Source organism: Arthrobotrys flagrans (assembly GCF_004000055.1).
Source record: "Arthrobotrys flagrans strain CBS H-5679 chromosome Unknown unitig_0, whole genome shotgun sequence".
NCBI lineage: Eukaryota > Fungi > Ascomycota > Orbiliomycetes > Orbiliales > Orbiliaceae > Arthrobotrys > Arthrobotrys flagrans.
The window spans coordinates 4,514,624-4,542,311 of record NW_027137550.1 but is presented as its reverse complement, the minus strand read 5'-3'; the positions used below and the strand labels follow the sequence as shown (position 1 = coordinate 4,542,311).

General features: G+C 46.7%; 9 protein-coding genes across 9 annotated transcripts; 5 read left to right on the top strand and 4 right to left on the bottom strand.

Annotated features, from left to right (window-relative positions):
* Positions 1-344: 344 nt before the first annotated feature.
* Positions 345-1,462, top strand: DFL_004358 (uncharacterized protein; the record flags this gene model as incomplete). The annotated part of the gene is made up of 2 exons (XM_067633440.1): positions 345-506; positions 584-1,462. The coding sequence occupies 2 exons, from the start codon at positions 345-347 to the stop codon at positions 1,460-1,462; spliced, it is 1,041 nt and encodes a 346-aa protein (XP_067491608.1).
* A 1,265-nt stretch (positions 1,463-2,727) lies between these two features.
* On the top strand, positions 2,728-3,341 carry DFL_004357 (uncharacterized protein; the record flags this gene model as incomplete). The annotated part of the gene is made up of 2 exons (XM_067633439.1): positions 2,728-2,886; positions 3,084-3,341. 2 exons carry the CDS (start codon positions 2,728-2,730, stop codon positions 3,339-3,341), a joined length of 417 nt encoding a protein of 138 aa, XP_067491607.1.
* Positions 3,342-3,456: 115 nt separating this feature from the next.
* DFL_004356 (uncharacterized protein) lies at positions 3,457-4,251 on the bottom strand (the record flags this gene model as incomplete). The annotated part of the gene is made up of 2 exons (XM_067633438.1): positions 3,457-4,133; positions 4,206-4,251. The coding sequence occupies 2 exons, from the start codon at positions 4,249-4,251 to the stop codon at positions 3,457-3,459; spliced, it is 723 nt and encodes a 240-aa protein (XP_067491606.1).
* Positions 4,252-5,049: 798 nt separating this feature from the next.
* DFL_004355 (uncharacterized protein) lies at positions 5,050-5,895 on the bottom strand (the record flags this gene model as incomplete). Its single annotated transcript, XM_067633437.1, has 1 exon — positions 5,050-5,895. One exon carries the CDS (start codon positions 5,893-5,895, stop codon positions 5,050-5,052), a length of 846 nt encoding a protein of 281 aa, XP_067491605.1.
* A 2,426-nt stretch (positions 5,896-8,321) lies between these two features.
* Positions 8,322-9,440, top strand: DFL_004354 (uncharacterized protein; the record flags this gene model as incomplete). Its single annotated transcript, XM_067633436.1, has 1 exon — positions 8,322-9,440. The coding sequence occupies one exon, from the start codon at positions 8,322-8,324 to the stop codon at positions 9,438-9,440; it is 1,119 nt and encodes a 372-aa protein (XP_067491604.1).
* Positions 9,441-9,847: 407 nt separating this feature from the next.
* Positions 9,848-11,860, bottom strand: DFL_004353 (uncharacterized protein; the record flags this gene model as incomplete). Its single annotated transcript, XM_067633435.1, has 1 exon — positions 9,848-11,860. One exon carries the CDS (start codon positions 11,858-11,860, stop codon positions 9,848-9,850), a length of 2,013 nt encoding a protein of 670 aa, XP_067491603.1.
* A 3,382-nt stretch (positions 11,861-15,242) lies between these two features.
* DFL_004352 (uncharacterized protein) lies at positions 15,243-16,546 on the top strand (the record flags this gene model as incomplete). The annotated part of the gene is made up of 2 exons (XM_067633434.1): positions 15,243-16,028; positions 16,103-16,546. 2 exons carry the CDS (start codon positions 15,243-15,245, stop codon positions 16,544-16,546), a joined length of 1,230 nt encoding a protein of 409 aa, XP_067491602.1.
* A 907-nt stretch (positions 16,547-17,453) lies between these two features.
* DFL_004351 (uncharacterized protein) lies at positions 17,454-18,205 on the bottom strand (the record flags this gene model as incomplete). Its single annotated transcript, XM_067633433.1, has 2 exons — positions 17,454-18,077; positions 18,146-18,205. The coding sequence occupies 2 exons, from the start codon at positions 18,203-18,205 to the stop codon at positions 17,454-17,456; spliced, it is 684 nt and encodes a 227-aa protein (XP_067491601.1).
* Positions 18,206-24,977: 6,772 nt separating this feature from the next.
* DFL_004350 (uncharacterized protein) lies at positions 24,978-26,665 on the top strand (the record flags this gene model as incomplete). The annotated part of the gene is made up of 3 exons (XM_067633432.1): positions 24,978-25,053; positions 25,156-25,665; positions 25,782-26,665. 3 exons carry the CDS (start codon positions 24,978-24,980, stop codon positions 26,663-26,665), a joined length of 1,470 nt encoding a protein of 489 aa, XP_067491600.1.
* Positions 26,666-27,688: the final 1,023 nt, after the last annotated feature.

Below are 27,688 nucleotides of genomic sequence, written 5' to 3'. Positions count from 1 at the left end.
GGACGGTTGATAGAGTAAAGACCGTTATGATGTAGTCTCTTACCTACAACTAGTATTAATATTATCTGAATGTGGAAGCTGTTTATGGGTAGCAAGGTCATGTAGACTGATAGTTATAGCAATATAGAACATTTGGAGTTATAGGCTGAAGTATACACGCAGTGAAGCTGGTGAAGCTCCTGCCTCCACCTTTATCTCAGTAACACCGCCAACGTTCCCACACACGTCTTCCTTCCATCGACACGTCCTCCACTAACCTCCGCTCCTCTCACTTTCTTCAACATCTCACTACCAAACCTTCTGTATCATTTCGCCTTCATCATAAACCCCCAATCATTGCCACCATGTCGTCAGCAATCATTAAGCCCTCTCATCGCCGTGTTTCCATCCGTGGGCACCCTCCAGACCTAGTTATCAGATGTGGAAATCGCACTTTCAAGGCTCACCAGGAACAGCTGGTTGGAAAGCCAGGACTTCTTGATGCAGTTCGCTATGAAGGCATCCAGGTGCCCATCCTTATGTCTTACCTTTTTTTATCAGTATACATACTAGAAGCTAACATCGGCATCTTCGAATGCTCTAGGATGGCTGTGCTCTTGTCCAGGCCCATGATCTCGAACCTAGTGTTCTTTCGTGCATCTTGGACTACTTCTACACCGGTGATTTTGACGAGAGCGGATTGAATCCATATGTTCCAAGCATTATCAATCCCGATGAGAGCAATGGAACCACGGATTCTCCCCTCAAATCTCCCTCAGGATTTCCATCAGCTGAGCGTAACAAAAGACTCGCTGCGGTCTACACCATGGCACAGAAATACAAGATTACCGAGCTCAAAGAGCTTGTCCAGGAGAAGTTTGCAAGCAACGGCAAGCTCTCTGAGTATCTTTCTGCCATTATCAAAGATAATAGCTTGAACGGTACCGACATGGGACGAACCCTTCACGCCAAACTCCAAAAGGTTGTTTTAGCTTCTACTGATCCTCCAGAGGCTGAATCAGTCGAACAGACTAATGGCAACGACGGTGAGAATGTCGACGGAGATACCACCGAGAATGGTATCAACAAAACCACCGAAGACGAAAAGGTCAACAACCCCACCAACACCCCAGTTGTTGACGAACCTCTTTCAAAAGCCGCCCTTTCTACCATGGAGGCCTTGAACGAAAGTCTCCAAAGCGAGCTCGCCACCATCCGTGCTACCCACGAGGAACAAACCAAGGAGTTCAACGAACAGAAGTCTCAACTCTTGGTTTTGAAGCATGAAAAGCTTCAAGCTGAACTTTCCCGTGATAGTGCCATCGAACGACTGGAGGGCTTGATGAAAGTTATTAACGAAACGAAGAAATGCAAGAACGGCGGATGTCTTGCCCCACTTAATGTTTCAGTTCAGGAGAATGAAGTTCGTATGAAGGGAAATGTCACGATTCGTTGTGGCCACTGCAATGCTCGCCAGCGTTAAAGTTGAAGCTTAAGTGGCAATTGAATATCTTTGTGTTTCATCCTATTTTAATGTTCGAAAATGTACTCGAACCGACCTTATTCTGGGATTATTAACAAGGGATGACTTGTAGGAAAGTACATCTTGTGCACGGGACAGGTGTTAAATAATTATGCTACTGTGACAATTGTGGTTTTTTAAACTAATTCTCTCCGGCTATCAAGGTTAAGCGAACGCTCTAATCCGTCTATCAAGCCTTCGTCGAGGCCCTACAAGTGTAAAAATAATCCAGCCGTGTACTTCGTGTTGCGTCTGGACACGAGACCGATCCAGCTATTGTATCAGTCTCGTAACCAGATTATGTCTATGGTATATACATCGAGCCTCTGAGTTGGACATAGCACCATTGTGTGTGTGGCCCAGAAATACCGAGGGGTATATATCCCTTGTAGGCAGATAGTTAAGCATCGGTAGCCGACCCGTTGTTTGCAATCCCCTCACCAAATCGATTACTTGATTCTGCGCTGAGGGGGTACCCACGCTCTCATTCCAAAAATATGTGGATCATCTCCATCGTCAACCCCAACAGCCTCTCCACATTATTCCCTAGATAGAGGAATAAGGAGATCTAGATAAAAATCCAGTGGACGTTCTCCAGATCCATAAGCCGCCTTTCCCTCAGCATTTTTTGCCATTATCTTCCTTTCTTCTTTCTCCTTCCTCCGATCGCTCAAAATAGTGGCAATCTTGGAGTAACGCAATATTTCTCGATATTCAAATGCGAATGTGTATTCTCTACGGATAAGGCATTTGCTCAAATTTTCCACGTTTGTGGCTAAAATGTTCTTGGCTCCAACTTGTGGAAGAAGACCTGGAGGTACCGGTACTCCAAAACTAGTGAGTAGGAGTTCAAAGGGTGTATCAATTTCAATCTCTGTTCCGGAGCTCCGGCTCCTATCTCGTGTGATCAATCCATTGACGCACGATTTATACCCAGTAATCGTAAAATAACGATCATTTTTCCTTGCTTCTCTGAATTGTCGATTACAAACTGGATTCTTGAGATATCATAGCCGAGGCGACAATAAGTGGCATCAGCGGGGTTATGAAAGAAATTTCCAAACTTGAGAGTATCACAGAACCATGGTGGGAGAGCTTCGACCTATCTGACGAGGAATCGGTGGACGAGGAAACGTCCAGTCAAACCTTCCCACTCTAGTTTCTAGAAAGAATGATGAAACTTTACAGGTCTATGCCTATAGGAAGTTCGACCCACAAGCAGACCCATGCGAACTCTTGCAACGAGACGGGCGTATGCTAAAGCATTGAAAACCAAGGATGAAAAGGATATCGAAGCTGCAAAGAAGTCCATCCATCAAGAGCTAGAATTACTCGAAGATCCCAGTGATCCTTATACGATCGTCTTTCACAGATTCATGGGCGATGTGAGTCTCAAAACTTCCTTCTAGAACTATTTCTTCCAGATATAACTTCAGTATAACTGTTTAGGGTAGAAGCAGATTAGAATGCCGCCATCCGACAACTCCGCATCATTCAAGAGTTTATCGACTTCAACCCCGGGGCGTTTCAAAGTATTATAACCGAACGCGGCTATAACCCATATCTAATAGAGTTACACCAGGAAATGGCAGAATGCTACAGTAATCTAGGTGATAAGGTTAGAGCTGACAGGCATCGGAAGATATGTAAAGAGATTTACGAAGAACAAGAGAAATCTTGGGCTTCCCAAAACGTGGAGGAGGAGGCTTTGAATTTACTTGCTGCCATGCAAATTGCGCTCCAGGGAGTCGATTTGTGGGCTTCGCCGGAGGGCTGGACAAAACAAGTATTTGAGCGAGTTCCTATGAAAGGTGATTCAAAGAGCGAGGATTCGTTGTAAGGTATATATAAGGGAGCTGGCTATCATAACTACATCAACACTATGGCTATTGTACTACCTATTTCTCCTTAGGCCATGTAATTACGCATATAAGGTATTTCCTCCACTGCTAAATCTACCAAAGCCCATACAACTTCCCAAACTTGTCATCATTAGCCCCAACCCTATTCCACTCCATCCCGTTCTCCACACCCGTAGCAACAGCACTCCCCCAAACATACTCAATCCACCCAAGCACACCATCAACACCAGCCGAAACACCACTGGTAGTCCAAACATTTCTATCCCTGATATATCTAGCCTTCGGGTTCCACCTAACCCTCTGTCCGAATTGAATAACCCATGCCCAGGACCTTTTGTTCGTAGTAGCACGCTTACCGTCAAGAATGCCAGCACGTGCAAGAATCGAGGCGCCAGTGCAGACGGAAATGATATATTGAAGTGAAGGGTAGATTTCCTTGACGAAATTGATGACGGGTGTGATGCCGGCCTCGTTTCTTGTTCCAACGCCGCCGGGGACGAGTAAGACGTCCAATGGGGGTGGGTTTGCGAAGGTATAGCCTGTTAGGACTGTGGCAGAGGTGTTGGAATTGGTGGCGAATGGGGTGTAGGGCTCGATTTCAGCTGAGACGCCATCTTCTGAAAGTAGGTAGACGTTGATAGGTTCGGCGGTTCCTAGTCCCCAGAAGGCTTCGATGGGGCCGAAGACGTCTAGGGGCTGCCAACCCTTGAAAACGGCAATGCCAATATTTTGAGGCTTAGGACCTGGCTGGGGTTCGACATTTGTGGCAGCTATCCAATGATGAAGTTGTTAGACAACAGGTATCTATCTAATCTCGAGATCCTAGGGATTAATTTCTATACCAGCAAGACCTGCACAAAAGGCAGTAATGAAGGAAGCGATTTTCATATTGCGGGGTCGTAATAAAGCTTAGAATTAGCTTGAACACGATAAAATGAACTAGGCGGGCGGAATACGAATGGTATGCAAGGAACGAGGCCTCTGGAAACGAAACGACATAGTCGTCTTCTCGCCTTTATATCCTGGGAACCATACCCTGGATCAGTATCTAGATTCGTCATTCGGACGATAGAAGTTCATAAGCGCAACATTCGCATCTGCATCTACAAGGGACCCTTACTCTTCCCGAAACATAACTCCGGTCAGCAATTGTCCCCGTGGTTGTGTTGATGTGGCTGTCGGCAGTTGCATTCCCCAGAAAGGGTTATCTTGGCGTCCATCGCCCTCGGTCCGTGTAACCGACACTGTGTAGCGTGCCCAATGGCAAGCGCAGAATGGCGATGAAGGACCCTGGAAGACCCATACTTGAGCACATTGGAGAACATTATTCAGCCTCCTGGTGTGGTTTCACGATGCTTGGCGGGTAACATAAATTAAAATAGGAATGGCGAATATGTGAATCTATATATTTATAAGTCATACTATGTAGGTCGTGGACATGGAATGAGACGTCATTCGCTCGGACGAAGCACGGCGTGAGGCTTGCTGTAACGTCACCAAAGCGAAATAGGAACTTAGATGCGGAGAAAGTTGTGATTGGAATTTTAAAGATGACGAAGACCATGCATTCTATCTGCAAGTTACATACAATCGTTCTTTACTCCGAGGATCCACTACAGACGAGGTCACAGGGTCCTAGGCGGCTCCGATCCCCGACATCTATTCCCGGCACCTGCATCTGGATCATTATGCTCCATAAATCTCCGCCGCAGCTTTCTCTTTCCAATCATCTCTCCACCTGCTGAGAGGGGGTCTCCTTTCAATGACATCTCCAGCTCCCCAAGCCATTCGCTTCTTATCGGTGGCTTCATCCACCTCGTTGTCAGGGCAGATCACATAGAATTCTTCCTTCTCCATCTTCTGAACCAGGTATTCAGCAACTTGCTCGGCAGTCCAAGCACCGTCCGGTTTCCCCTTGTCACCCGCTGAGCCAGTCATTCCCGTATAGGTCCAACCAGGTACCAGGAGGTGAACATGTGTGGTAGCATTGTCTCTCAAGTCGAAGTGAAGACTCTCGGCAATGGATTTGACGGCGGCTTTCGAAGCGTTGTAGGCTGGGTTCCCAGGCGGGTTGGTAATGCCTTGTTTCGAACCAGTCAAAACGATTACTTTGGGATCTTCTGATGTACTGGTAGATATCTCGTCGAAGAATGACGAAATGCCATAGAGGTATCCGAAGTAGTTGACATCGATTGTCTTTGTGAAGGAAGTGGGATCCTTCCAATCCGATTTTGTGTGGATGGCGGCGTTAAGGACAAGGAAATCGATCCTGTGGAATCGCTTTATGAAGTCCTTCTTCAAAAGCGACCAGGCGCGAGGATTCGAGGTATCTTCTTGGTAGCCATCGATGGTAGCCGATGGGTACTTCTGTTTAGACGAAGCGACAAATGCCTTTGTCGCTGCAATGTTGGAGTCGACGATAGCAACGTTCATGCCCTTGGAAAGGCAGAGGTCCGCAATTGCACGTCCGATGCCACTTGCACCACCGCTAATAAGGGCAACTTTGCCCGGTTTGAATACTGACGTAGACATCTCTGTGAAGTTGGCGACTGGAATCGTGGTTTGTTGATAGGAGGAGGAGGGGCAGCTCTATCTAGCTGGGTGGGATAAGCTGTGAAGGAGGGAGAGGGGTGAAGTGAGCAATTTCAGAATCTAAAAATCCAGATGGAAGATTTAATCCGGTGCTGAGCCGCCAGGACCCGCTGCCGTTGGGAAATGCCGGCTTTGTCGCTGCATTTGGCCGATTACTACTGATTAGTAATCTTTGAAGCTGTCGATGGGAGACTATGATGTCAAGCGTCTGAGCTCACGATTTAAACGCAAGTTAGATTGAAGCTGGGCCGTCCCAAATTCCAACGCTGACAACACGAGGATAAGTTGCCCATGTTGCCAGATACAATACTGGTTGCCATAAATCTTGAGACTCACAACTTATTCAAGGGATTAGATCGAAAAAATGAATAGTCAAGCTATACAACGCAAAGTGGGTACGGAATGGTGGCTGATTAAGAAACTCTCGAATTTGGTGATCTTTTAGCTTTCGATCCGCAGGTCGAGGTATCTGACGGAAAATCTCCTCAGTCTCCATATGTTTTCAATGCAAAGAGAGTTCAGGCCGTACGAGCTAGATGTACGCGCGTACACTACACCATTGTTATTTCTCTTTAGTTTTGGATCTAGATACTTCTAACTCTTAATTTATATCCATATTACCTGCATAATCCTTTCGAGCGTGGCATTGAAAGTCCAACCACGTGAATCCGGCGAGGCTGGTTGCACCAAAGCAAAAGCTAAAAGTTAGTGGTTCCGCGAGCCCACCTATATCCCACGTGCTGCGATCCAACTGTCATGCCCGCAGGATTCTATGTCCAGATCGGATATTGGAATCTCGATGTTTCGCCTATCATTTCTTCATCTACGTGGCACTAGTTTATCCTAAAGGATGTCGCTATGATAATCCCAAACCTAAAAGCAGTAATTCACAAAAAATTCAGAAAGTTAAAAACTCTGCCGACTCGGTAAATCTCCAAATCCGTCAAGATTCCCGGAAATGTCAAGATAGCCGGTAGCTCTCGAAAACTCAAAGTTACCTAGCGGTTCCCGCGTCGGGAAATGATATTTATCGAGGGATAGGGGAATGATCTGCTGGAAAGCTTCGAGAAGGTCTTTCGCTTAACTTTTCCTTTGGCGTGTCGAGGCCGGAGTTCCCACGGTTTATCTCGTCGATTTTTAGATCTATCATCTAACCAAATATCTATTTCACTCGTTCAAGATGTCCAGATATCATATCAACCGTTCCAGAAGCAGCAGTACATCGTTTCTACATGCTACTTTGAGAAATAAAATACTCATTATTATCTCATAACTACCTTCCTATTGATTAATGGAAATATTAAATAATATTTCTGCACCCATCCCAAAATGAAACTCCACACTCCTCTCCTCTCCTTCGGCCTCACCTCCGCCGCCTTCGCTCTCACAAAAGGCCAGTGAGACGACGCGCAAGGCTCGTTGTTAAAGGCCAGAAGCAAACCTACAGGATCAGAGCCGGCCCATTCCTACTCAACGGACCCAGTCTCACCCTTCCGTCGGTGCCACCCGTCCTCCAACTGCCACTATGCCCCCTCCGGTACCAACTGGAGGTATCCTGGTTTCGAAACTTTTGTATGATAATAGGGTGATAAAGGCGTTTTTGGGTTTTTGATTATGCAAGTTTTCGAGACTTCGCATTTAGGGTTTAATGGTAGCTCCAGGTAGTCGGTTTGATCAATATTGGCCATTATCAATCGTTAACAATAAACGCCTTCTGTATTGATTGTGGTGCCCTGTAAATTGTCTATGTTGACTACAATATGGTGTAGACGCTCCTCCCTTTGTGGCCAAAGGGTACGTTACCTCTACTAGTGTAAACTGGATGTAGAATACCCCCCAGCTGAGATACGGCCATGCCACTTCCAACAAAATGGAGAGCAATAGACCTATAGTTCCTAGATAGCCTATACAAGTCTCTTACTGGGATGTCACAGAGTGAGGAGTCGCTTCGTTCGGGCTTACACCATGCATTTGCGTAGTAGGTCTATAGTAGAGGTAGTAGGAAGCAGAAGTAGTACTAAGAGAACCGTTTCGTAGCAGGCTTAATGACGTCCTAGAGTCTTCCAGACTGGTTACCAGACTGCCTTCCAGAATCCGTGTAACGCCAGCTCTAGGAACCCACCCACAACACACCGCTCTTCAAAATACCACACGCGTCTCCTACCCCCTTCGTCCTCCCCACATAGCACCACAAACATTCCTCCATCTCGCATTTTCCAAAACCTCATCACGACCTGCATCAAAACGCGATGGATACGGCTCAAGAGCTCTCGGAAAGGATACCAAAGCCTTCCTTCCTCTCAATCTCTTATCATACCCGCTTCTCTCAATCTTTTCACTCCTCTATTGGTGAAGCTACCTCCACAATGCCTTACAATTTGAGTCGCTGGGCTTCTTATCCTCGTTTTTCAGAACCGCCTCCCGCTTTGATAGCTTTCCTCAAAAGTATCAAAGATTCCAAGGATACAGTCTATTCTGGATCAGAGGCACAAAATATTCTTACTACGGGCATTTCTTCTGCTTCGGTTTCACAGCAATTGAGATCTATGAATATCTCCGCACTTCTAGAAGACGGGTCTATCAAGAAGCAATCTCAACCAACTTCTGAGAAAACCAACAGTCTTCATCCTCTCCGAATGGCTAGTCAGCAATGCTCCAACGGTCCGGAGACTTCTATCTCTCCAGGATCATCAGACGAAACCTTCGAAACCGCAAAGTCTGAGAATCTAGGCTGTATCGATTCTCCAACTCAAAAGACTAAGAGCAAAACCGGTAGCAAGGAATCAACCCCGGCCAGTGACACCGAAAAGCCTGGGCTTGCAGTTCCCTTCAAGCGAAAAGATACCCAGCAGATTCAGATCTTGCGCGTCGCTCCTCCTGCCGACAACCTGTCTACCACCCCCCTCGGAGTTGTCGAGCCTGTTCCAGCTACCTTGGGGAACAAACACTCCTCCCGTCGCGGCATCACTGCCATCTTCCACGGCAAGGGCGAACAAGCTCCCCCTGTTCCCCCCAAGCCGGCCCAATACGTTCCTGTCTCTCGAAAAACCCTCGAGGGAAACGACCAACAACCCGCCGTCCAACAGTTGGTTCGAGGATGTCAACCGGCCCAGAGCATGCCGCCAACCATGCTCATCTTCCAGGTTCTGGGTACCGGAGCCAACCCCGATACTCGCAAATTCGAGTATCACCTCCTCTACAAGTGGTCCGGGAACAACCCATGCTTCCCAAACGGTCCTGTCATCAAGGAGGCCTTCACTTTTGAAGACCTCTCGATGCACAGGGCCGTCGTCACTCGGCTCCGGGTCTGGCACTCGACCCACATCGGGGTCAGTAAGGACCCCAGAGTCGAGGAGATGAGGTACCGGCTATCTCCGGCCGAATATACGGATATCAACAGACACCCGTGGCCGCCATTCAATCCGCGCGGCTGGTACCGTTGCCTCATCTGGGGGCATTTCGGCGTCGAGAGCGGCCGCGAGTAATCGTTGTCAAAGTGCTTTGTTTCCGTGTTTGCGGGGGAGTCCCCCTTTTCATGCACAATAAGCGGTAGTATACCGAGTATACCATAATGTCATTTAAAAAAAAAAAAATCTTCAAATGTAAACCGTAAAAGATTGGTGGTAGAATGACCAAAATGCGACTCGGTGGAAGTGCTAAAAACTTATTCAATTCAAACCTCACCTACATAAATCAATTTCACCACACAGATACATTCGCATCGCGATACTGCGGACTTTATCCGTATTAATTGATAGTGGTTATAATAGCGTTAAGTACATCTGACGAATCAGTCCATTCCACGCTATCCTTCCCTTACTTCTTCTGTTTCACGCTATGAATAATACAGGATGTTCTAGTTATGGTAAGTTCTTGACACGAGAAAACACGTCTATAGAAAGAATAGAAAAGGTTCTAGTTGGTGTATTGAATGTCCTCGTGCACGCGATGAAAGAAAAATCTGTATAAAGGTTCCACGACATCTCTTAAGCCCTCTAGACCCTCCACGGTGGAGAATTTCCAGATCCGGCAGCTCCTTCCCCCCCAAACCACCACCATCACCTTTTTGGCACTCGCCTTCCTTTTCATCCTCCATCTTATCGCTCTCGTCCCCTTTTGTCTCTTCAGGCTCATAACCCTGCTCTTCTTCAGATTGCCGTCCTTCCTCAACATCTTCCATCATCCCACCTTGGTCGAAAAACCTGCTTCGCTTCAAGTCCCCTCTATCGCTGCCCGCAGACCCCCTGCTTCTTTTACTGGCCGAAGGATCCAATGCTTCACCTGCATATTCTACGTCCGCATCGAAGTCTGTATCAAAATCAACCATAGCACCACTACTCACTCCTTCTTCCTCGCCTTCAAGATTCATTCCCAGGTATCTCTCTTTTCCTCCCACCTTTCCACTAAACTTCGTGCTTTTCTTCTTTGAAAGTAGCTTCTCATATCGAACCGTCGGCGTAACTTTAATATCGGCTAAACGTTTGCTCAATGGCGCAAGCTTGGGAGGAGGTGGAGGAGTAGCTGGTGGTTCCGGGTTCTCGGCACCTGGAAGAACAATTGGTGGTATCCAGCTTTCAGAGCGTGGAGGAAGAGTCGGTGACATCCAGTTATCAGGAACTTTAATTTGGGGGGGTCGTACACCATCAAGAGTATGTGGAGGTTGCCAGTTATCTTCAGCTTCGTCCTCGCCGTTATTTCTAGGACTTTTGACTGGTGAGTTTGAGTGTTGTTGGTTTTTTTGGATTTGTTCCGAAGCTCTATTCAACTTTTCAAACCGGGCAGTCTTCGAGGCCCCCTCCGCGGCTATTAGTTCTGCGGATTTCTTAGAGGATTGGGACCTCATAGCGTCCATATCCATCGGTTCATTTGGAAGGTGGCGGAGTCCTAGATCTCCTCCTGTCATAAAATCTTCTTGGGCCTTGCGATAAGTAGCTAACATCTCGGGGTCATTCCCTTCCGAAGAGTAGTTTGCCTCACTAGCACTTTCAACTTCGGTCATTTCAGTGTCTGGCGCATCTCCTCTGCGTGGAGAGCGAGCGGGTGACCACCCTCTGGGCCTCGAGGTACCCCCCCCACCGCGTCGAGACGGCGAGTAATATGGTGGAGGAGGTGACTTTGTAGTACTCCAACCTCGATTCAAGCCTTGATTAACTGCTGCAGTTTGTTCGTAGAGTTCGACTTGCTCGTACTTCGTTCGGAAGTAGATGGCTTTTAAAATGTACTCCTCTCTGTAGATGTCTTTGCCGTTGAACCACTCCGATCGCTCGACTCTCCCCTCGGTGTTGAGTACATTTTGGTCTTGCATTCTCTTGTCCATGGGCTTGAATATGTTCTTTTGGTGAAAGATTCGCATAATGCGAATACCCCAAGGCCAGTTCAGGTCTTCAAAGAGAAGCCATCGTGTGGAGGCCGGTTTCCCATCTGCCCAAACGAATTCGGCTTCGTACTCAACCTCCCTAGGATCCGTGCCCCATATATAGCGAGATTGAAGGATCGATTTCAAAGACCATTCCGGGTTCCCCATCGGACGATTAAACGATGAAGCAGGGAAGGTGCAAGTAAGTCCCAGTCGAGGAAGCCTTTTCTCAAGGGTGTCGAAATCGTTTACCCGAGAAGGGTGGTCTTTCGGGTCGAATGGTCTGAAGACACTTGAATGCAATGGTAAAGCCCCTTCAGGTGCAGTATGCGCTTCAGCAAATCTAGGGTTCTTTTCGACGGGCATACCATTAGCCACAGGTCTACCTGTGCCAACCGGTGGCACGGAAGTAGTTGGCTCCATCTCAACTCCGTATCGTTCACATATTTCAGCCGTTTTTTTGGCTAATTCGCGAGCCCAGTGTGTGTTTTTTTGTTTCAGAGCCGAAAGGTCTACTGGTGTATCGTCATCGCTCGGGGGCTGGTCCATCGGATCCATTTGTAAAGTTAAGCTAACAACCCTTCATTATAGTTAACAAATATACTATATCGATGGAAGAGTGGGAATTCGTTAATAGATAGTATTTGAGGAAGGCCGTATCTTACCAGTCTTAAGAATGAAAAGGCGGGGAGAACAGGCCAGGACTAAGCCTCGGAGAAGAACTTGGCGAGGCTAGAAACTACCGTTATTCACGGCCCGTGGTAGTCAGGGACGTAGTAGGTTTTCCCTTTCGCGTAATTCAGATGGGAGCAAGCAGCACCCGCGTTTCGGAAAAATATGAAGATTAATCAGGAGATTGGTAGTCTTAGGAAGTTATAGAGATGGTTGGTGATTTTGAGGATGAAAGAAGAGATTAGATTTCACGTATGCTACAAGGTGATAAACATAATAGACGGTCGACCAGTTTGCCATGGCAATGTCTCTCCTTCCCGAACATTGTACTAGAAGTTTGCATGGAGAAGTAATACCGTAGTGTACACCTTCGTTTCTAAGCCCTAGCCTCTATCACCAACACTTTGGTTTGAAGTTTCTTGCAGGTTTGGCTAAGGATATACGGTACTGTGGGGGTTGTGGGTATGGAAAGCTTTTTGAGGCTTCAAGAGAACCTTCTCATAGCTATGATATGGCTCCAATGTGATTATAGAGTCTATAATTTGCGTCAGTCAGGCCTATTGCCACTGGGTCTTGGTACAAGGCAATGCTTATTTTGATATACTGATTTGATAGTAATCCATCTTGCAGATAGCAATTACTAAAAGATCTTATTGAAGAAGGGCATACATATAGTCCTGGCCCTAAATCGTTTTGTTCATATCTTGACTTGAGATGCATAGACAGTCTTCAGTTAGCTACGGTACCAGAGGCCTATATTGATATTATTAAACCCTTATAGCTCAATACCATGGGTTCTGAACTCCACCTAGTAGGCCGGCCCTTGAATCTGTGGCCTAACCGACGCCGGCATCAAAGAAAGCAGAGACTCCAAAAGCTGTTCCAGTTCCAACATGTTGTCTCTATAAAACTGCAGGGCCTTTGCCACCTTTTGCGTAAGATACCATATCAGCGCAAACTCGTAATGCCTCTTCTCGTACACGTACTAGAAAAACAGTTAAGCATTATCCTTAAGTTGCCAAGAACCTTTTTTTAAATGTTCGTAGAGACTCTTTGCGGTGAGGTACAAGTTATATCTCCCAGCGACATCGTAAAAAGCCAAGTTTTCTCCACCTTCTTCAATCGCATAGATCCATGTTGCAAGTTCCAGGGCTGCCCCGTCGCCTTTATCCCGTGGGTCCTACATCAAAAGTAGGATTATATCCCAGATAGAAAGGTTTTGTGTAAGCCCAGGAACCTAGGGGCGTTCATCAAGATCCTTCGTATAAAAGTTCGCTGGAACTGTAACTTTCGAAGTCAGAATCTCCTCGTTCAGCCTTTTCATCACGGTTAGTTTGTTGCTATGATGGTACATCGAACCTATCATATTAAAAAATGGTGGCCCAGGGCGACGAGTATACGGCTCACCCGGTTGGTATCGGCTTCTCACTCCGTCCTCCGAATCATCATCCCCGCTCCGCCAATCAAATTCTCCGGCTCTATCATCCTTTCCAGTGAAGTGAGGAGTTGGAAAGGTGTCGACTCACCATAACATATGAAGGGCCCTGTATTATTTCATAGCCATCTGGGTCCTCCTCGACTGCAGCTGTTTGTTCCTCCCATGATTGGATATTGTTTTCTCTTATTATTGTTTCGTCGAGAACGCCGATCCGATGTTCGTCTTGTCCTTCCGAATGTAGATCTTTCAACAACTGACCAATTTGTTCTAGTTTTGATGTATTAGTTAGAGTATATTAGGTAACATTGTCGTATGAGACGCTGCCTTGTTGCGCCCTCGCAATCCCCGCTATTCTATGAATTAATAGTACTTGTCAGAACAGCCTCCGATAAAATTTAAAAAGACGGTTAAATAATCCGAATTTATAATATCCATGAAGCAATATACACTCACGCAAAAATGAAAATTCCGATGTCGGAAAGACGGTGCCCTTGGTAAACCCGCATGTTGACAAGCCGTAGAAAAAAACATCTCCTTTACGCAACTCTTGATGGCTCGTGATAATTGTTGGAATCTGAATCCAATGGTAAGCAGCGTAGGAAAACATATTCCATGTGCGAGAACGAAATAGCTCATATTCTTGCTTGAGTAAAAAGATTCCTATAGCCCAGCAGCCTTACGTTAGTAATGGCCTCAATCTACTCCATTGCCCAACCTGCAACACTAAACCACCTCGACAAGGAAAACTTCGCTAGCTTCCGCCCCAGTATAAGATAGTCTGCCAAGTGAAATCCTTCGCCGACTCAGAAGGTGGTACTACATGGATATAACAAGAGTGAACATTATTAGGCTTTAGATCGTTGGCTAGATCGGAAACTGTCTTAAGGTCGTAAACTTCTTAGTGTACGTCCTTACCGAAAAGTCCCCAGGACCAACTATTATTTCCTTGCCACCATCGCGAAATCCGGATTTCCTCGGTGGGAGGGAACTTCGTGCCTCCAACTTTCGTACTAAGAGTCATGTCAATGCTAATCGATGCCACAGTAGTATTTGTCGGCAACCCCGAGCGGATAACTTAGCAGTTTCCTCCCTGTTGTAGAGCTAAGCGCCTTGACCACGGTACCATCGCTGACCTACCCTTCACATGCACGCAGAATTTAAACTATACACTCCCTATATCCGAACTATCCAACCCCAGGTTGTGTATTCCAAATGTTGCTATTCGTCACCAATGAAAAAAATATTTTCCGAAAGACATTTCCGTCTCCGCATACATTTACACGATCCTTTAGCCCTCGCGTAAAGAAAGCTTCGTCATATTCTGTTAGGGTTGCACTGTCGAGTATGACTTATACACAATTCTACTACAAATCACATATACAAAATTCATCATTTGGGGAAAGTTCCCCATAATGTAACGTCGGAATCGGTGTTGGCGAAATCGAGTCTCGCCGCTCCAACAATTTTCGGAGACACTCGCTTCTTCACGCAAGCTTTATCTTGGTCGTGTGGCAGATAATATTTTGAAAGAACTTGGAGTTACAATTTGTTTCGAATTCCTTCGGCCCCAACTAGTATGGCACGGAAGGGTAAACATCGTGTTGCCCCGGATTCCCATCTTAAAATATGGTAAAATTTCTGACCCCCTATATCGTTTTGTATATCCTCAAGGGATCTCTTCCGGAACAATTTCATTACACCACTATTTTTCGTCTTTTGATTCATATAGGGGCGTTCATAACATCTGAAGTTATCAGATGTCGTATATATCGCAAGGAGTATATCGATCCAGCATTCGGAAAACTTTCCCAACGCTCCAAGATGCAGCCCTTCTCTCCACTCCCCAGTCCAACTTTCCCATTCCACCCCCGCCAGCAGATACTAAACCTCCTTCTCCAACTAAACCCCTCTCCCATAAATGGCCCAGAGTATCCAGACCCACCTACAGACCGCCTTCGAGGTATGATATACGCAGCAGCTTGTCAAAGAATCCAAACCCGTGCCAAACTCACCCCTCAAAATCTTGCAAAGGCCTTCGACCTCGTCAAAGTATTCACCGATCTGACAGGATTCCTTTTCCCCTTACACAGCTATGACCTCCAAGTCGGGATTTGTGTCAAAACTGTTCTTTTCCAACTTTTGCTGTCGGATAAAGAGGCTATCAAGGAGTTTGAGAAGTTAAGAAGTTATATGGCTAGCGGTGCTGCTTTTAACGCGATGAATACTCCTTCGGTGGTGGATAACGGGTTCATAAATTATCTCGCTGAGGAGGCGGGGTTTATATCTCCTGCTCTAAAGGAGATTTCCCCGCCTTCCTCTCCGAGACGAACTGATAGCCCTTCCAAAGGCAAGGGCTTCGGCAGTATTTGTCAGACAAGAGTGCAACTAGCCCTCATGGAAAGCGCTATAGAGAGCCTCGTCCAGACACGCTCTTTCAAAGACCGTCACGACGAAAACGTACCAAATATCCATTCTGAGAGCTTCAACATGGAATCTCTCCTTAAGATTCTACCAAATTGGATTTTCCCTCGAGACGAATTTGCTGAAGAAGAATATGGGGAAATATACCTCCCCGTAACCGAAGATTTCGCGGGGTTCACCAGAGCAGTAAGTCACACGTCACCTCTTAGTCACAAGTTTTCCAACGTCATATGAAAGCATAACTAACACCCAATACATAGATTTCGGCCATAGCAGCAGCCTGTAATACCCCCCCACCTCGAACGCCTGGATCCGAGGCTGGCAATACACACCTTATCAAACCCCAAGTCCCCCGAACCGCAATCGAAGAAGCACTAAGCTATTATACTTCTCTCCAAAAGTCCCTCCATCCCTACCCCCAACTCTGGAAATTCGCTGAAGCCTACCTGCGAGGTTTCGTCAGTGCAACCCTTGGAAGTAGCGAAGGGTTTAAACAGTTATTCATGAGTGATTGGAAAATCGTTTTAAAGGACGAGTGGCACAGGAAATCTACAAGCACAAAGGGATTTTCTTACCGAAGGATGAGAGCTGTGATGGATGCGAATGATATGGAAATTGATCAACCAGAAGGCACAATTGAGCCTGAAAGTATGAGACGCAAGAGCATTGTGGAAGAGTATGATAGTTGGGAGTTTCTGCGTTAGTTTGTGATAATATGTCTAGGTTGGTCTAGCAAGATGGTCAGGTATACATACGATGATCATGATGAAATCGACGTTTAATTTCGGCGTTTGACAACGAGTACATCATGAGGGAAATTGATGGAATTTCAGAACGGTGTGTAAAATACCACTGAGCGCATTAGCATATTTGTAATCTATATCCTTACTCTATCTCCTTGCCAGGTTCCTAAACCGTGATCCTTACTGGACTTCTCAAAATAATCCTAAGATATCCTAACAAACGGTAAAGTTTCCTCATTGGTGTAAAACCCGTTGGAGAAAACCCGTTGCAGAAAACTACAAGATGGTCCGAATATGCAGCGATATGAGCAGATACAAGTCCGCCGTCAGACCTTCATACCCTACATCACTAGAACCATACTACAGATATCACAAGAGTGATCATGGGAACTTCAAAGTGAAGAGGAAAGGTAAAAATACTAATATTAACAATAACAAGCAATAATAATAAGTAATAAATGGCAGATATAAATGACAGACAAATAACGATAAATGGAAGGACAGTGCTACAGGATATAACAAGTAAAGCAAGGGCAAAAGCATAGCATAACATAACATAACAGAACCAAACAAACCAAAAAAAACAATATGTACAAAAAAACACAGAAAACAATATGTACACAGAAGAAAAATATATACAAGGGTACACAGGGCAGGTATGTCGGGACCCCCTATCGGTGTCGAGGGGGTTTGTCGAAGTCGTCGTCGTTTTGGTGGGAACCGAGGAGAGGAAAGGGGAAGAGGAGGGGGCCTGCGGCGGCGGAGGAGGAGGGGACGGAAAACTGGCCCCCCCACCTCCATTGACTGTGGCTCTGCCAATGAAGGATGGACTGGGGGAGCCCAGTTTTCGGGGAGGGGGGGCGAACCATCACGGAGACGACGGGAAGGCGAGAAGGGGGCGAGGGAGGGGGGGCGGTGGCGGGCGGCGCACCCTGTACTCCGGTGGGAGGTAGAAATCCCGGAGATTCAGGGGCGTCACCATCAACGCCAACCGCCAGGGGAACCTCGCCCTGGTCTCCTCGAGGTGGGCCTCCCACGTCTCGATGTTGTGGACCGGTTCCATTGAGTAGATGGCTGGAACCGGTCCGCGGTAGGGAGGGGTCCACAAAGGGTCCACGCCCCTGTGGCCCTCCCCGGCCGTTCTTCGGCCCACGGGCTGTGGCCGGAACACCATATTGATTAATGGTGTCCAGCGGCCGTCGGCTACCCGCTGCGATGCCCTCTTTAAGACGAGGACACACTCTCCCAGGAAGTGGGAGAGGATGCGGAGGGCAAGCAGCAGCAGGGCAGCCGACAGACCTACCACTTGCCCAACGAGGTCCCAGGCCGTGGTTTCTCGTTGCACTAGAACGACAAATCGTTCTAGTCGGCCTGGTCCGCTGGGAGCAGCAGGACAGCATTGGGCGGTAGGTGCCTGTGGCCTGTCCCTGGCTGGTAGTTGGGGAACTCGTTGGCAGTCTGTAGCAACGAACTTCCAAGCCAGGGCAGAGATCTATAGGATCAAATCATATTAGTGCTTGTATATAAAATTTGTTAGCAATGATGAATGAGTTAACTTACCGCTCGACAAATCCGTCCGAACCTCTCGGGGAGGAGGATGGCCGTGATGAATAAGGCCATGGCGGCCACCTCCATCCCCTTGGAAGCCTTCCCTTGGAGTGTAAGCTGGTGGAGGGATGACCTCCAAACGGTGTCCAGCAAGTTGATGGTCTGCAACGGGACTTTCGTTAGCACTGTATTCAACACTTCTCAGAAAGATGTTTTAATAACTTACCTCTCGACCCCTTGCCGCGAGAGACCCTTGCGGTTCCCAGTTGCGATATACGACGCTTCGGGGGTGCGTCGACGCTAAGAAGTAGGTAGCCCCGACTACCTTGCCCTGTCCGGGCCCAGAAACAACAGAAAAAAGGAAAAGGAAAATGCGGCAAATCACCGCTACAAGACTGAAATCGGCATTAAAGCCGCGGGGAACAGGGAAAAGCGAACGAAAAATATAAAAAGTAGAAACAAAACGAAGAAACCAAACAAAAGCAGAAGCAGAAAGAACAAAAACAGAAGAATCAATATCAACAATAACAGGAAAAGCAGACAACAGCAACGAAAGGGAAACGAGGATGTAAAGGGCCATGGGGGAAGGAACAAAGCAAAGGATAGAGGAGAGAGAAGTGTAGAAAGCCATTTTGAATGTCACGGGAATGGCGAGTCCTATCGTACGAATGAACCTACAGATAACGTCGTCTAAGGCCCGAAGGAACAATAGACGGAAATATAAGCAGGGGGGAAATAGGCCACGACAGATGAGAATTGCACAATGACTCTCAAACTGTTAGATGAAGATACCGTACGGACGTCCAGAAGGCACAAGGCAGCAACGGACAGATGACGCGTCGGATGGTGAAGAACGAGATGTGGGAAGTCGTCTTGGAGCAAATGAGCAATGCAACCGAAGACAGACGATGAAATTGATGAGATTGAAGTTGTCGAATGAAGTTAAGCTGTCGAGAGTTGGGGGTTGTAAGCTTTGGAATGTTAACGTGCTTGAGGGAGAAGAGAAGAGGAGAGGAAAGGGAGAAGAAGTGTCGAGTGAGTAGATAGCATTTGGTATTTCGAGGGAATTATTTTTACACCTTTGCCATTCCCTATTTTGGTAGATATGCAATAGACAGATTCTGTGTTGCCCTGTTAACAGAGCCCAACTTTGCTGAATATCAACCACATCTTCCTTAGCCCTAGCACTAAACCTATATCATTCCTGCGCGATGCGATGAACCACATCCCACAGAACCGTGAGCCATCGACTCGAGGCTACATACGATCCCCCAAAAAAACCCCGTTGCAAAACATCTACACACGCGAATTGTCATGATCAGATACAATTACTCAGTCTCGCAACCAAAGACGTTGCTACGATCGAAGACGCATCTTCTTAGACCATTTTCGTCTCATCAACTCTTCTATGCATCTAGAAGCCCTCAATGCTATATCTTCAAATGCTGCACCTGGATTTGAGGCTCCAAATACGGTCTCGTAACTAAATTGTGCTACAAATGGGTTACGAGACTGCCACAAATGCTTAGTCTTGACACCAGACAGACAAATGCTATATCTCGATGACACAACAGAATAGCAACACTTCGTTGCATTCCATACTGGGTTGCTTGTAGAACCTGCCAAGTTCGGTTACCATGATCACGATCGATATCTCACTAGGAGGGAATCTCGAGAACCCGTATTGCTTCGGAACTGGAAGAAGTTCTCCGAGTATCGGATGGTCTTTGGCAGATTTGGCGGGATTTCTGCTAACAACTATTTTTCTTCATCAGTTCGATATCATATACTAGCATATCGCGCCCCTCACTCAACCTATCATATGCATCTTACGATACATTCCCACCGACTGTTCAAATCTTCTTACAACTATTCCTCCCATCTTTCAATACAAATCCGACAATATCCCACCATCGAACACCATGCCACCTTCAAATCTCGTCTAAACGTCACAAACGCTTGGCATTCGGCGCTCGAGGGAGGCCTGAGAGGCCTAGCGCTAGCTTTTTACGTAATAACATCCAGGAACCTGGTTCACAAACTTCCCAACTTCGATATTAGCATGCACGAAATCTGTAAGCCATGCGCGGGAAGGGCTTTCTAAGTTGCGAAGTGTGAACAATTAGACTTTTTTCGCGATACGGTATACGATTCAAGCCCACCGGAGCGATGTTTCCAGCGATTTGGTTTATTAGATGTGGTGGACCGCTGAAGAAGGGGCAGGGTTAGATACGAGATAACATTGGCTGTTCAATTGAGTTACCTATACTAATCTGGACTTCAAATACCCATCTTCACTTTAAAGTTCCTCTCTATGAAGAGCTCCGAGTCTAAGACAAGGTTAATCTCCAGGGTTGTCTAGATATCCACCCATTCTGACAGGCTTATACTGAAATCTATATGCTTATCTCGCATATATTTAGACCTCTCGACCATATTTCCGGACCGTTATCTATCAGCCATCCTAGCTTTGAGACTACAACCATCCCATATCTGCGCTAGGAAATAAAGAAGCAAAAGCCCCATTACCTGAGAAAGGCAGGCTCTTCTTGGCTCCAAGAGCTAAGGCGTCGACGGGGTACCCAACCATATGGTCCGGTGATTAGATCTGAAGCCAAGGACGCGAACGGGAGGACGTACAGGGTCGGATCTAGTAAAATCGATGCCACCATGGTTCCTATCCGCGGCTATTGCTAGGATGCCATAGATTTAGCGCCTATAGACGTCATGAAAATCTTAACAAATTCTACACATTTTGTTGACCTCAATAATCTTCAAATTCTTTCACATCTTCTAGCTTATTATTAAAACAAGTTTCCAAGGCCTTAACAGGGTCCATATTCCAATTTTCTAATACCATTATTAATGTCTTAGTCCTCCAGCACGATATCAACATGACATGTGTTTTCCAACAAATCGCAAAACTCGATGACACGAATGTATCCCTAAAATACCCGCGCAATCCGTCCCTATCAAAGCCCTATCAGCCATTATATCGATAAATTGATAAAATCCCGCATTGTCACACCCGAAAACGCCCTTTGGCATATTTCCTTTTGCTATGTGTCATTAGTATGACAGTAGTGACAGCCTTCGTGAATGCAATTACCTAATAAGCGAGCACATTCAAGCACCAGCCAAAGCTTAGCCTGCTGCTATTGCGTTTCATGTGCGGAATATGGATGGGATTTATAGATCTGGGATTTCTAGCGCCGGTTCTGGAAGAGATAAGACATGTTTCCATTAGGAATCGGGTTTCGTGAGTCTATGATAACGGTTCCGATGTCGAAGACGTCCCATTTTTATATGGGGATGCAACACATTTCACCCCGACATCTCGGGATTTCCCAAAATGGACACGCCAAGGATATTGAATCGATTCGATTGGAGGGCTTCAGGAACGTTCGATGCGAACACCTTGCGGATGCAGGAAAAATAATTGACAGAGCTTATAAGCCTGTACTACGGCATCTTGAGCACAAGTCCGCAGCAGGGAGGTCATATCTTTGTGTAATGTCCCGTCGTCTGCAAAAGCTAAGCACCAATTCTACCGTTTCGTATCCACCAGATCGATCTTGTGCACTGATGCTCATCCGGTTCGCTGACGTTGGTTAACGGTTCCACGAACGCGGTTTAAATTTGAATAATGGGTTCTGCAAAGCATCATTTCTGGTCGACATCATGGAATCTTCATGGTGCCCAGGAAAATGACCGACAGTTGCCAATATTTTCCCTGCCAAAATTGAAAAGCATCACGGTAAGTCCCATATCATCACGGTAGCATGATCCTTTCCAGACCCTTACCTCATTGAAGCATCATAGACGAACAATCAGCTGGGAGTGTTTGACCCTTAAACCTAAAGCTAATGCGAAAAGACCAAATAGTGACTTCTCCTCCTGGAGTTTAATAAGCAGCGACTCGAACTAATCTATGTACCGTATGCGTTCCTCCGTCACGAAAAATGTCACGAAACCGAAGCGAACTCGTTAAACTGCTGCAATGGAAGGAGACCTACCGGATCAAACCCATCTGCCAACGCCGGCAGACATTTTCCCACGCGGATCGCTTCCAGGTCGGGATACTCGCTATTTGACATCAACTTCCCCGGCGATTACTCCCCTTGACCCCAAATTCGATAATTTCGGCCGAAACATACGCACGTTACAACAAAAAATCGAAATACCTGATATTCGAAGGAGGAAAAGAGATGAAGGGCCCATCTCTAGACACGAATAGTCTCAAAATCCGATGTCGCTTCAGAATTCACTATTTGTTCGCCTCAAATCGAATACCCCATCGCGACGGGCTTTACAAGGCATATTATCTCCAAAAGCCTATTTGTATCGGCGTTGTTAAAATTTTCTTTCTCTGAAGCACGAGACGGTCTACCAAGGCACGAAAATAAAATAGGCTTCATCATCAATTTTTAATTGCATCGGTGTCCAATAAACGCATCTGTACCCCGGACTTTTTCGTTCAATCATCCCACAAAATACCCTGCGTATGCTAATGCTGGCTGCAAGGACGAGTTATTTTGCCCCGAGAATTAATTGCGAGGGGTGGCCCTAGACCAGACAATTCCAAACCCGGTTAGATGGGCAAGTTCGGCGACCTACATCGTTTGCACGACCATCACGAAAAAAAGTACCATGCCACGCAAACAAGATCTCGTCAGTCCAATATTAACACCAAATAACTACCCAAGAGATAATGAAATACTCCGACCAATAGACGGTAGGGTGATTCCGGGAGCTAAAAATATGCAGCCCTAAGGCCCGGATCCTATTTGACCGTTCCCGACTCGAAAAACCCCCACCTAGCACCAAGTTCGCCTTCGCTTTCGTATTGCGTTGGATCTATGGAAGAATTCATTGGCCCCCTTCGGTAGACTTCGGAGGACCTGAAAAAGGCCACTTGAACAACAAGCATCTTTACCAGAGAGAGGATCGAGGAACCGTTATCATGATCCCTCGAGCCGGAAGCCATGGCATAAAAAACAAAGGGTAGTTATGAAACTTATGCACGCAAAAGTGACCTTTTGAGCCTGCCTTGTAATTATCCACAGCGCCACCAAAGATATGAGGCACCGAATTATAATTCACCAAAGTTTCAAGAGCCCTTCATTGATTTCTTGTCAATGATGCGGCTTGTCTGGGTTTCCTCCCAAGTTGCCCGCTTCGCTTATGGTTGCTCGCCGCACTTGGCAAACAGCATTGGCGCATAATTCCCAACCCATGGCCCGGCTGAAGCGGGCTTTTTTAAATTCGGGTCGTTCGACTTAATTCTTGACGGAAAATGTCACGAGCTAGAGAGCCGAATGTTCCTGATAACGATTCTGGGCGTCCGGTCTTGTCGATGCAACCTCTCAAAAATGTGTAAAATGTGTATCAACCTGCATTAACTACCCGCCGAAAACGTGAGGCTGTGTGGTGTTCTTATCTCCATTCAATAAGATCTCGAGAGTATCGCCTTTTTTGTGATTATCATCTCGCGAGTGTTGAAATATGGGTATTCGGGTATCATAATGGAGTCTTTTCTTGCATAGGAGAAAAAAAATACTGCAGTTTTTTTCCCTGGATTGTCGTTTCGTCGCTTGTCACACCGTACTTCACTCTGCAGATGTCTTGTTTGCGTAGCCATCGTCTGCATGGTTATCAATATTAACGGATGCGAACTTATTGAAAAGAAAGCGTACGGAAAAAGCCTAGACGATTCTTATCTTGAAAAAGTGATATGGTACTCAATAAACTTTGCAAACTGACAACCATGCTTGCATGCTAAACTCCATTCCACCTATGATGTAATCTCCTCACAAACTAGCCAACCAATACCGTAGATTATTTTGTTAGGATAGCAAGTCAAAACCCCACAATTTTCTCTAATATTGTGCCTATTTTTTCGGTCTACGTCTGTATTGAAGAACACGCGACATATCGTCCAATCTCTGATGCGAAGTCAAAACCTTTGGCAATTTCGAGCTGTCAGATGCGAGATCGGGCTTCCAGATTGGCAGCGTATGATACCATGACAACATCCCTTTACGTAGTCGCCGGCTCGCCTGTGGTATGGGAACGAAAAGCAACAAAAAAGGCCAGCTCCAGGAATTGCCCTTAGCTTGGCAGCTACCCCTGGTGCGAAACACATCGGAGATTCTGCATTGGGATAGGCACCTTGCTGGACGGCGTATCGAATTTTTTTTCGGTCAGTGGTTGCCCCAGTCCTGTTTTGCTTTTGGGCAGCAGTTGAGGCTGGCAGATGTCTCTGCTCTGGGCAGGGTCTGGGCAAAATTGCCAGAGCGAGAATAGCGAAAGATATGCTCAACACCTCTCATTTGTCAGATTTCGTGGCTCTTAGTATCTATCCAATATGCCCGAAGATTCCCCCATGCTTTTTTCGGGATCCACTCGTGCTCGGGTGTTTTAAGGTTCCTTTGCAGGGAACCAATTTGATGGTGCGTGGAGGCATGGACGATGCAGACAGACACACCCCCATACTTCCCTGTCGGTATCAACCAGACCCAGGCTGGTATCAGTTAAGTATAGTTAGCGGTGTCGTACTTGTATGTCTGGATGTATGTTGAACCCTTCAAGTATATATTCAGACGGCACTTCCTCCCATCTGCTCAATCTTAAGTTCACACTGTGTGCATTCCAATCTCTCTCGCCTCGTGGGAAGGAAAGATCGTCAGTGACAATCATTTCCTGTATAACCTTTTTCAGATAAGTTGGACGTGAGAAACTTTGGGGACTAAAAGCCTCCTTCTCGGCCATCTCGACATCGATCTCAACAAAAAAAAAAACCGACTTTAGTCGACTCATATAGTCCATCGACACTTTTTTCATCATGGCTGAATGGGAAAACCTCGGAGCCGCGCTTCCAATTTGGAACGGCTCGAACACTGATGATGGCGGTGACTCCAGTTAGTACACATATCCATATATCCAACTTTGCACATTCGAAAATTGCAGTTTGATTGCGATACAATGAAGAGGGATGTTTGGATACTGACGTCGATTTGCAGCGGTCGAGGACCTTAACCTCTTCTTCGCGACCGGTGACAGCGCGTACATTATCATCTCGGCCGCCATGGTCTTGATCATGGTTCCAGGTCTCGCCTTCCTATACTCCGGACTCGCTCGAAGAAAGTCGGCATTGTCGTTAATATGGGCCGTCATGGGCTCGATGGTCGTGGTCAACTTCCAGTGGTATCTTTGGGGCTACTCGCTGGCCTTCTCGCCCACCGCCACCAACGGTTTCATCGGAGATCTGAACCACGTCGTTCTAAGAAATACCCTCGGAACAAGATCCCCTGGTTCGGACTATATCCCATCGCTGCTGTACTCCTTCTACCAACTCCAATTCGCTGCTGTCACGGTCGCCATCGTTATGGGAGCCGTTGCTGAAAGAGGTCGATTGCTTCCTGCGATGGTGTTCTGCTTCTTCTTCATGACCATTGTCTACTGTCCCATCGCCTGCTGGATCTGGAACGTCAATGGATGGGCTTACAACTGGGGAGTTTTGGACTATGCTGGTGAGTAGTTGCTGAGTTCCCTCTGTGTTTCTTTTACGTAAAGCTTCGCGAGCAGCACCTCGAGAGGTGTATACAACACATCAACTCATCAACACATTCTAACCCTTTATCTCTAGGCGGTGGCCCCGTCGAAATCGTTTCCGGTGCCGGTGCTCTTGCCTATTCCCTCGTCCTCGGCCGTCGTCAAGAACGTATGCTCGTCAACTTCCGCCCTCACAATGTCTCCCTCATCACTCTCGGAACCGTTCTCCTTTGGTTCGGATGGCTCGGATTCAACGGTGGTTCCGCCTTCGGTGCTAACCTTCGTGCCGTCATGGCCTGCTGGAACACCAACTTGACCGCTTGTTTCTCCGGCTTCACCTGGGTTCTTCTCGATTACCGTCTCGCCAAGAAGATCTCGATGGTCGGTCTCTGCTCCGGCTTCATCTCCGGTCTCGTTGCTGCTACTCCAGCCTCCGGTTTCTTGACTCCACACTCCTCCATCTTCCTCGGTGTCGCTGCCGGTGTCTGCGCCAATTTTGCCACCAAGATCAAGTACCTCATCCGAATTGATGATTCTATGGACGTGTTCGCAGAGCACGGTGTCGCCGGTATTGTCGGTCTCGTCTTCAACGGTTTCTTCGCCACCGACAACGTCGTCGGATTGGACGGTGTCGGCCTCGGTGCCGGACCACAAGGTTGGATCGATGGAGATTTCTCAAGGATGTACAAGCAAATTGCTTATATCTTCGCCTGTCTCGCATATACCTTTGTCGTTTCTGCGGCTTTGGCTTATGCCATCAATATCATCCCCGGTCTTCACCTCCGTGCTTCCGATCATGCTGAGCTCATGGGTATGGATGATGATCAGCTCGGTGAATTCGCTTACGATTACGTTGAGGTTAGACGTGATTATTTGGCTTGGACTCCAAATCATAATAAGGCTCCTATCGCCGGTCTTGAGGCTGAGCCCCATACCACATCTTCGGACGCTGAAGTCGAACCGGTCAAGGCTCAGTAATCGCGTCTATCTGTTTAACTGACACTCCATTCATTTTCTGATTTTTTATTTTTTTACGCCATATATAATTCACCTGTGTATATCTCTTTTAATCTTCGGTGTCTTATCTTTCAGTATATTCCGATATCCTAACTACTCCTTTTTTATCCTATCGTTTTATTTTCTGCTTCGGGTTTTACTGTTTAGCGAGATGCCGTCGGGGATTTTGGAGAAGCTTGTTTCCTTATGTTTTGAGCCAACTTGATGTATTGTTAGTTAACCTAGATACCTTAGGTTTAGAGACTAGACGTTTTTACTTGACTGTTGTTTTAGCTATAGCGGAATGTATTTGGGAGAATCCCCTGAGAAGGGAAACGGGAAAGGGAAATTCAACTGTATCTTTTTTACAAACAATTACAGTGCCACCTACAGTCGTCGAATTCAAATTCGTGAAATGGAAAATTCTTTCATGCATCTTCCAAATACCGAGCTTCCAGATGTGGAATGTGAATAACAGACAGGAGTGCATGCATCTCTTAAAACTTTAATGCTTGCACGGGTACCGTATCCACCGACTGCCGAACCTCCATCCCAGTCCGCTTAGCGCTTGCGACTAGCAAGTCCCACAACCTAACCGCGAAATGGGGCCGTCGCATGTGGATTCCCCACTGATGATGCAGGACATACTTCTGCCGGGGTCTACGTATGCAGGAGCGAATTAGCTTGGAGCGTCATCCCTGGTAGCGAGGTACAGCGTATGCTTTATATAGAATGTGGTTTGTAGGATGGGTGTTTTGGGGGGAGGGGTGTTTATGGTGCACATCGTATGCATGGTTGATATGTATGGGAGCCTTGGCTGGTTGGCGGTAGCTACGTAGTCGCCATCGCATCCGTAAGATGGTATTTGCAACCGGAAGTTGGATTGGTAGGATTTGGCGTAGTCTCGGATTAGGTCGTTGCGGGGCGGATCAGTATTTTACCGGTTCGGTTTGTTAAATTTCTACGGCGTTAAAGGTATATGTATATGAAGATAGAACACTAGGC